General features: G+C 36.2%; 1 protein-coding gene across 20 annotated transcripts in view; it reads left to right on the top strand.

The window, feature by feature from the left end:
* Positions 1-9875, top strand: part of LOC106884030 (uncharacterized) — a 42467-nt gene that overhangs the window by 27448 nt on the left and 5144 nt on the right. For all 20 annotated transcript variants that reach the window (XM_052972760.1, XM_014935217.2, XM_014935228.2 and 17 more), the window contains one exon: positions 6954-7043. In XM_052972760.1, coding sequence (XP_052828720.1) covers positions 6954-7043 — 90 coding nt within the window. The remainder of the gene's footprint in view (positions 1-6953; positions 7044-9875) is intronic.

The following is a 9875-nucleotide window of genomic DNA, read 5'->3' as shown; positions in this document are numbered from 1 at the left end:
TTTTATATGTCTCGGCCTTGAGGCTACAGCCATGCTGGGGCACCATCATTGTAATCACCTTTTAATTGGCCAATTCTATGAGTTTGGCTTCTGGTGAAGGAGGGTGTTCCGTATCACTACCGTCTTTTGAGTTTCCTGCCTTGATATTGGTTCATCTGGGATCTTGGATAGTAAGAGGTCAACTTGTTTCAAGAAAACATCTACTCCCACTCCATGGAGATCCCTCAGATGTTTTGGCAAGGAGTTAAATAGCTGTGGGCCCTTGAATTTCAAGCTATTGCGGTACATAGTCCTCACCCTAGATGAGGTAGCTGGGAATTTTGGAACAGTGCAGTGACGTCAATTTCAAGGACTGGTATAACTCGCAATTCCAAAGTTTGGTGCCAGCCCCTCTAGGATCTTCCATACATATATCACTGCATACCACTCCTGTCTTCGCTCCAAGGAGTAGAGTCATAGCTCTTTCAGTCTCTCCCAGTAGCTCAGCTGTTCCATTGATGCAATCGTCTTCGTGTAGTATTTCTGAACCACCTCAAGTTCTGCTATTAATCCTACAGGGTAGGGTGACCATAGTTGGGAGCAGTAGTCCAGACAGCTGAGGACAAATGTCCTCCATAGGACCAGCATAGTTTCCTAGTCCCTTGTTCTGAAGGTTCTCAGAATCCATCCGGCCATTCGCTTGCACACTGCCACCATCTTGGTGACATGCATGTGAAACAAGGCATCATTACTTATATCATTCACAAGATCATGCACCATATGTGATTCTAAGATATATATGTATCTATATATATATATGTGTGTGTGTGTATGAATTTAGGCTAGTTGAAATATGTCTGTCACATATTTCAACTGCTAAAAGGCAGATACATGGTGTTTCTACATGACATTTATAAACTACATTTTTAAGCAAACAGATACCCCCAAGCAGGCATGCATTAGGTGTACAGAAATTACAGGCTTTCTTTTTGTTCTACCATTTTTTTGTTGCTATTTTAAGGATTAATATGGAGTACCATACAAGGGTCTGGGTGTGTATTAGTCTGAAGCTGAATTTCACATCTGTTAATAGAGGCTATTATAGTTCCTAAATTTGGTGTGGTGGAGTAAGACAATTTGACTGATGATTTGTTTAAAGATAGAGTGGTACATATAATGCTGCAGAAAGTTTGATTTCAGAATTTTAAAAAATAAGTTATGCAAAGATTTAACCTGTAGAGAAACAGGCGATGAGTACCATAGGATTTCTTATCTTTTAATCTTAGAATATACCGTTACATTGGATTGGTCATGAAGGGGAGATTTATAATTACTATAAATTTTGGATGGCTTATGGTGTAATTTTATGGGTCTGTTTGGTTGAGTTGAAATGGAAGCCATACTTAAGGTCAGGATTAGTTTTGGGGAAGAGATTCGCTATTTTGGTTTTCAGTTTAATATCACTGATATAGAATATTTTTCTCAGAATCTGCTTAATGGTAGAACCTGATTATAGTAAGGAGTGTGTATATTAAATATTTCCTCATTAGCTGATAAATTAGAGATTCTTATTGAAATACCTGTAATTATGCTGTCGAGGGTTATTCTAGGATGTTTATATACTGCAAGGTTTGGTTAAGCTTGTGAAATGCATGCCCACTTGGGGGCTTCTGTCTGCGTAAAAATGTAGTTTATAAATATTGTGTAGAAACAGCATGTAAACACCAAGCAAAGACCTACATATGTAGCACCATAGATTTTAAATGGCAATATCGAGCTCACTTAAATTCTTTCACTAAGATAAAATACAAATTTTTGACATCATTAGCCACACACATACATGAACTTAAATCACAAAACATATAATATACACTGGCTTGGTCCATAATAAAAAAGCTCCCACTTATAATACAAAGATAGGCAAATGCATGCTATGCTTAAAAGATTCATTAATTATTTATGCATTATGATTCTGGATAGAGTTGAAAACCATCTGCCTCACCAATTGAAATTTTTTCTGAAAAATGAAACAATACTCCCCTCCTTACCCTCTACCTATAGAGCTATCAGTAGCCTTATCTTATCATACATTATATCTCCTTCTCCAACTACTCAAAAACACTTCCACTCCCTGGTCTTTTGCATATAGCTCTATAAAAACAGTAGGTAATTCCCATCAGAAAAACACAGTATATGTGAGCCTTTTTAGAAACTTATTTTCCCTGATGAAAGAAGTGGTGTCCAAAAATGGACGTAAATATCTTCTTTATGACTAGACAACCAAACCCCCAGAAACGCCTGTAGGATCATTAACTGGATTAGTAACACCCAAACTTTTTATCCTACAGACTCATAACTCTTTTTATGACTTCGTTTTATAATCTGTAAGTTGACCTATATACATATATTTACTTTTTCAAAATATTTTTAATGTATACTAGACTATCTGTGACCTGTTGGATCACCAGGAAAGTTTCCCAGCAATGGAGTTTTGCTTCATGGTTCCCCAGGTTATTTCACATGCTTTCAATGAATGTGACATCGAAATCACATGTAAATGGCTCCTTTCCCCAGAAAAAGCAAGATTTGACTGCTATTTTTTGCACACCTTGCTACCATGTAAAAGGTATTTTGGGTCCTTTACCACAAATAGCTATTATATGATAGCAGGGCGTACTAGAAATTGCAACCAAATCTTTGGCAGTGAAATACATTGAATGCACCCGTAAAAAACTTATGGAGAATAATTCACACTGAGGTTACAAATGGGTCTTTTAACAAAATATTTACCGTATTTTTAAAGTTATTTTCACTTTGAAATATTTTTTAAATATGCCAAAAAAATTTTTGCTATCGTATTCACTTGAAAATAATTAAAAAAAAACATTAAAATATTGTCTGTTTAAAGAAAGCTAAAATATAAATACTTACTGTACAAACAACTAATATTTTTGAATTCACATTCACTTAGAAATATTTCGAAATGATTAAAATATTGTGTTTAGCAAGAGCGAAAATAGAAATATTTACTGTAAAAAACATCATATTTTTCATTGTCAAGTCATTGTGTCTAATCGAAAGGTTAGAGTTTCTTCCTTTTCAGGATGACATTATATTCAGAATACTTTCCCATTATGCATTGTTTTGGGTATTTATAGCCCAAACCCTGAATATCTCAATAACTACTGGTCTGATTTATGCGAAACTTGTTTTATTCCATTCGTATTAACATTTCAGGAGCAACTTAATTCATAGTATTTTCCTATTATGCACCAGTTTGGCTATGTAACATTGCAAGCAAGCAAGATTGAACTTCACTTTTATTAGTATAAAGATATCTATACAGTGATACCTTACAGTACAAGTTTAATTCATTCTGTGGCCATGCCTGTTTTATGATTTACTCGTTTTACAGATCAATTTTTCCTAGTGAAATTAATTAAAGTATAATTAATCCATTCCAATCCCTCCCCCAAACCACCCAAAAATCATATTTTATGGGAGTTTAAAACAAAAGGTTCAGTTACAAGGAAAATGACGATTATAGAAACATGAGAGTGCAAAAGAAATATGTAAACTGGCTTTATTAATTCAATTACCTTAAAGATGAGATGATGTGTGCATGAGGAAGACGATGGAGCGAAGAGGAGGAGGAGGAGGAGGATTATTGTTTGGAAGGAGAATGTCCTTCACACTTGCTGGTCATTTCATTAGAAACATATCAAGGGAAGTCTGCTTTTTCCTGCCATTCAAAATGTTGTGAAAATGCACCAGAGCAGTATTATTAAATAAAGCAGCTGAAGGAACTGCAGCTACTTTTTCAGGATGTTATTTTTCTACAAATTCAGAAACATACTGCCACTTTGCCAACACTGCCTTTATGTCACTCATAGAGATAGTCTTTTCCGCTACACTGTCCTCCTCCAAGGAACCAATCTCTTCCCCTGCATCCAAAAGCTCTTGCTCCTGAAGCTGTAAGAGTTCATCTGTTGTCAGCTCCTCTGAGTGTTCCTCAATATGTTCGTTAATGTCCCCATCGTCAACCCCGAGGCCCATGGACTTGCCAAGAGATGCTATCTCCTCAGCTACAGGTGTCTCAGACTCAAACCCCTCGAAGTCTCTTTTTGATATGCAGTCAGGCCACAGTTTCCTCCTTGCAGAATTCAGTGTTCTCCTTGTTACACCCTGCCAAGCCATATCAAAGATTTTCAGGCAGTTTACAATGTTGTAGTGCTCCTTCCAAAACTGACGAAGGGTTAGATTTGTATTTTTGGTGACTTCAAAGCACTGACGAAACAGGTGTTTGGTGTACAATTTCTTAAAATTAGAAACCACCTGTTGGTCAATGGACTGCAAGATAGTGGTGATGTGTGAAAGGTATAGAACTTTTATAAATTCAAATTTATCCAGGATGTCATCTCCAAAGTTAGGAGCATTGTCGAGGATGAGGAGGGCCTTGAGAGGAAGATTGTTCTCCAGAAGGTACTTTTTCATTGCTGATCCAAAGACAAGGTTGACCCACTTGGTGAACAATTACCTAGTGGCCAAGGCTTTAATGTTTACCCTCCACATGACCTGCAGCTTCTCCTTCAGGATTTTGTGTGACTTGAACACTCGTGGGTTTCCAGAATGGTAGACAAGGAGTGGCTTAATCTTCAATTCTCCACTTGTATTGGCACAAAGGGTGGGAGTTAGCCTATCTTTCATAGGCTTGTGGCCTGGCATTTTCTTCTCCTCTGCAGTTATGTAGGTTCTTCTGGGTACTTTTTCCAGAAATGGCCAGTTTCATTACAGTTGAATACCTGTTGTGCGATGTACCCCTCGGCTGTGATGAGCTAACAGAATTCACACACGAAATCCTCAGCTGCCTTTGTGTCAGAACTCACTGCTTTTCCATACCTGACGACACTATGAACACCAGTCCTCTTCTTGAAATTATTGAACCAGCCACGACTGGCCTTAAATAATGTCTCCTGTGTCAGTGTTCCAGGGTTCTGCTTCAGGATACAGCGCTCGTACTTTCTCACAGATGATGGTCTCTGTAATCGTATCCTCTGTGAGTTGCTTCTTGTTGATCCACAGAAGCAATTTTTCCATCTCTTCGTAGACAGATGTGCATTGCTTGGAGAGCTTGGAGTTACCCTTTGCTGTTGTAATGGCCTTGACCTCATCCTTTTTCTTCAGGATGGTGCAGATCATTGACGTACTTCCGTCATATAGACATGCTATGTCCACTACACACACTCCTCTCTCATGTTTATCAATGATTTCCGTCTTTTATTCTATCATTATCAGCATTTTCTTCTTCCCAGCACTATCCTTTGCATTAACCTTCTTAGGACCCATGGCTAACAAAACTAATAATTATAAAATACTAGCAAAAAAGAAATGCACAAAACTAAAAAAAAGACACTAGAAAAACACAACAAAGATGCTGCCATGAGGTAAACGTGTGAACTGAGCGAGCGGAAGCTGCACTTGTTGGGAGAATGTATACAAGCTCAGTGCTGACTAGTGATCGCTTGTATGAAACTTGCTCGTACTGCGGATTTCCACTCATACTTCAAGACAAAAATTTGCACAAGCCTCAGCTTGTACACCAAATTACTCGTACTACGGTGCACTCATAATGCAAGGTTTTACTGTATTATATATATTTTTATGTATATTTTTCATGTATTGATCACTCTATACATTTTTATGTATCTGTATACTTTTAATATGTTTGATGTATTGAATACATTTTGGATAAATTCATTCATGTTGGGCCTTGGGTTGAATAAATATAAATGTATGTGTGAATTTGATTTGCCTAAATTTGATTCTTACTTCCACATTATTCTAACGCCTCAGGTTTGAATATCTAGAACACTTCAGAATGAAACCTATGCATTGGAGAAAACTTTTTTCCTTATAATCATGTATGTATGTATGTTTGTATGTATGTATGTATGTATGTGTGTATGTATATATGTATGTATGAACGAATGAATGAGAAAAGGTATATCTTATATTTCAAATGTTTTATCTGCATATTTACATTCAAACTTTTCATAGTGAGGTTAATATTCTATCACTATTAAAAATGGATGAAGGTCATGAGCTGGTAGAAACATTAGCACACTGGACAAATTGCTTACTGGTGTTTTGTCCATCGTTACGTTCTGAGTGCACATTCCACTGAGGTCCACTTTGCCTTATATCTTTTCAGGGTACTGTTTGAGCACTGGGGTTAGTGTAATTGACTTATCCCAGTCATCAAAAATTGCTGGCCTTGTACCAAAATTTGAAACCAATATTAAAAATGGATACATCTTGCATTACGTTCAAATAGTCCAAAACTGTTGTCATAGTTTACTATGAAAACAGTTAAGTCATCTCAGCTGTTGGAATGCAGTTTCAAAAGTGCAGCAACTGTCATACACTTCTTCACTGTTTGGAAACTGTGATTGGCTAATTGGTCATTTATTTAAGCTATAACATCCAATGAAGAATTATTCATGAAAACCTATAAAAGGAAAATAAAAGCTATGTGGCAATATTGACAATACCTTGGAGATTTGTATACTGCTGTTATTTCATGGTTGCTATGACAGAGAATTAGTTGTTAAATAGAAACCAACTGAATTTATTGTACAAAAAAATACTTTGCATTAAAAAGATTAAATTAAACTAAAAAGATAGAGATTAACTGTGAATAAATAATTAGTGTTAGGTGAAAAACTAACCACCACCCATTAGTTATACAGTCAGAATATCAAGGCAAATGTATACCAATGTGATGTGGTGGTGAAAGAGATTTATTCAAACAATAAAATGTTATTCCTAAAAATGAAATGGTGTAGAATACTTGGAGAGTTGTTGTCTGTATTGAAAATCAAGTTATGCCAACCCATACTGACAATGAATCTAAGCCAATATGAGGCAACCTATGAGAAACAATGTTGTTATATTTTATATTTTCTTATTTTCAGACATTGAAGACACAAGTCCTGGTAATTTAAAAGAATTCTCCTCCTCCAAAACAAACAGTAATGATTCACTCCAGGATATTGTGATCAAAGGTAAATGTTGTGGTTATATTAGAAGAAAATTATTTGATTCATGCAGTGAGTTACTCATAGTGATGCAAGAAAAATAAAGGGGAGCATATTTTTATGTTAAACTTAATAATAAAATGATGGTCATAATTGGATGATTTACATTTTTTCATTACCTGATCCATACATACCTCTGTAATTATTTGTATCTAAAGTTTCACCTTTATCTTTGTAGCAGTTGACTATGGTGCTGCTACACCAGTTATTGGGTATGACTCCTTCATTTATCACCTGGTTAGCTATACAGGTGACTAGGCTATAGCCGACACTGCCAGATATTTTGAGCATCTCTGCGATGATTCCTGATGGGCCGGGAGCTTTCCCTGTCTTCATATTCTTAATTGCTTTATCTACCAAGATACTGTCAACTCAGATAGCTGGTCCCTCTGTTGGGTCGACATTCGGCAGACTCTTTTTCTCCCATTCATTATTCTTTATTGAACAACCTTTCATAGTGGCATCTCCAAACCTCTCTCTTTGCAGCCTCGTTTAGTGCAAGTGAACCATCATCCATGCAGACACATTTCTCTCCTACGACATCACGATTCTCTCTCACACACTGTCTTGCAACATGAAATACCTCAAGTCTTTGGTCCTCACAGCGCAGAACATTGGCAAATTTTTTCTTATTTGCTTCCCCTCTGGCTAAATAAACCTGTCTCCTAGTTTCCCTTCTGGCAGTCTGATACAATTCCCTGCTACCACCGTTCTTCCAGTCCTTCCAAGCCTGTTTCTTTTCTCTAATAGCCCTGTCAACAACATTGTTCCACCACCACGTTATTTTGGGTCAAGAGGGGACTTTGCACCATCCACAGATCTGGTCAGTGACTCTCATAGAAACCTCCAGTTGTCTTCTACATCGGGTGAAGTTATATCCCCTTATTTTTCGTCAAAGGAAGAAAGGTAACTGGACAGTTGAGAAGAAAAGGTAATTGAGATAACCAGGGGATGTAGTGTGTGCCTATTCTGCTCTCAGGTGATAAAGGAAATGATGGATGAAAGGGAATGACATGTGAGTGAGGAAGAAGGTTGATGGGTATGGAGGATGGTGGTTTCAGGATATCACTTCTGTTGTGGTGGACAGGTATTTTTGAACACAGCAAGGCACCAGAATCTTAGTTCTTTGTCATCTCCTTTGTAAGGCACAGCATCTTGAGATCAGCCTTCAATGATTTGTCCCATGTCTTCCTGGGTCCTCTCCTTTGATGAGTTCCATCCACTTTAAGAGATCAGCATGTCTTTATACTGTTCACATCCATATGCATCACCTGGGCAAACCAGTAGTCTTCTCTCTTGCACACTGCATCTAATTCCTCTTATGCCTACCTTCTCTCTCAATACAATAGTGCCCTGTTACACATATACACTGATATTGCACATCCAGCAGATTTATTAGTTTTGGCTAATTTTAATTTTATTGGATTTAATCCTTTGATTTGGCAGTGTAAAGGTCAAAGTTCAAACTTTAGTCCATCATTTAAAAATTTAATAATTGGGTGAGCAGCTTTTTTGTCATGGAATTTTTAAGGGTTCACTAAAGAATATAAGTAGCTGGTGTGTTTTAGTATGTTAGTAAGTTTCTTTACATGTTGTTGATGTTATTTAGTGCATTTCCTGTTCAGTTTTGGAAGATGGAGGTTATTAGTCAAGCATGTTATTGTGTTGTTAGTGTAGAAATTTGCTTATCTTGTACTTTGAGGTTCACAAGAGGATGTGTAGGTAGGTGTATAGGTTGTTGGTCAGTATATTTCTCTCTAGAGGGTCATTATTCTATAAGCAATTTGATTAATATATAGGAATCTTAACCTTTGTGTTATATGGAGACATTTTGTGGACTATCATCATCATGATTTAGCATCTGTTGTCCATACTGGCATGGGTTGGATGGTTTAACCAGGGCTGGTAAGCTGGGGAGCTGTACCAGACTCCAGTCTGATTTGGCATGGTTTCTACAGCTGAACATGTGTATTTTATATTATTTTAAGCCTATGAATATAAGTGAAATTGGGGGCATTATAAAATGTGTGTATACATTCACATATAAAAATGGGAATAAAAGTAATATTCAATTTTAAAAATTGATTCAAAACTTTAGAAATTTTTGAAATGTAAAAAAAATTTTTTAATTTAAAAAAAGGGAAAATAAGACAGAAAACTGTCTTCCAACTTGCTTGCATATAAATATATATTTATGCAAGTAGGTCTGTAATTTTGGTTGGCGACTGGGGTCATTTTAGATAATTTCTTCAGTACTTGTTTAATATAAAGCTGTAAAAGTGGTTTTTATGTCATTATGAGAATACATTATGGTGAAGTTGGAGGGAGAGAAGGTAGTGAGATATTTACATGTTTAGCCGTTAGAAAAAACTATTGGTTTGAAATGTTTTAGATTTTTTTTTAATTGCATGAAGAGACTACTTCAGTGTTTCAGTTCAGAATTTGGTTCTTCAATGTGAGAATATAGTAGGATTCATTAGTACAAAGTTGGCAGAGTTTGTTGTTTCTTTGGTATGGTTAAGCATGTTAGAGTATTTCTATATATGCAAGTAAGTGTATCTTTTGTATCTTTTATATTTTACTTGTTTCAGTCATTGGACTACGCCCGAATGAATTAACCCCAGTACTTATTTGTTTTTTAAAGTTTGGTACTTATTCTGTCAGTCTCTTTTACTGAACTGCTAAGTTACGAGGATGTAAACTCATCAACACCAGTTGTCAAATGGTGATGGGTTACTAAATCACACACACACACACACACACATATATATATATATATATATATATATATATATATAT

The sequence above is a fragment of the Octopus bimaculoides genome, chromosome 14, assembly GCF_001194135.2.
Source record: "Octopus bimaculoides isolate UCB-OBI-ISO-001 chromosome 14, ASM119413v2, whole genome shotgun sequence".
Lineage (NCBI taxonomy): Eukaryota > Metazoa > Mollusca > Cephalopoda > Octopoda > Octopodidae > Octopus > Octopus bimaculoides.
The sequence above is the reverse complement of the archived record's forward strand: the minus strand, read 5'-3'. Positions and strand labels throughout refer to the sequence as shown.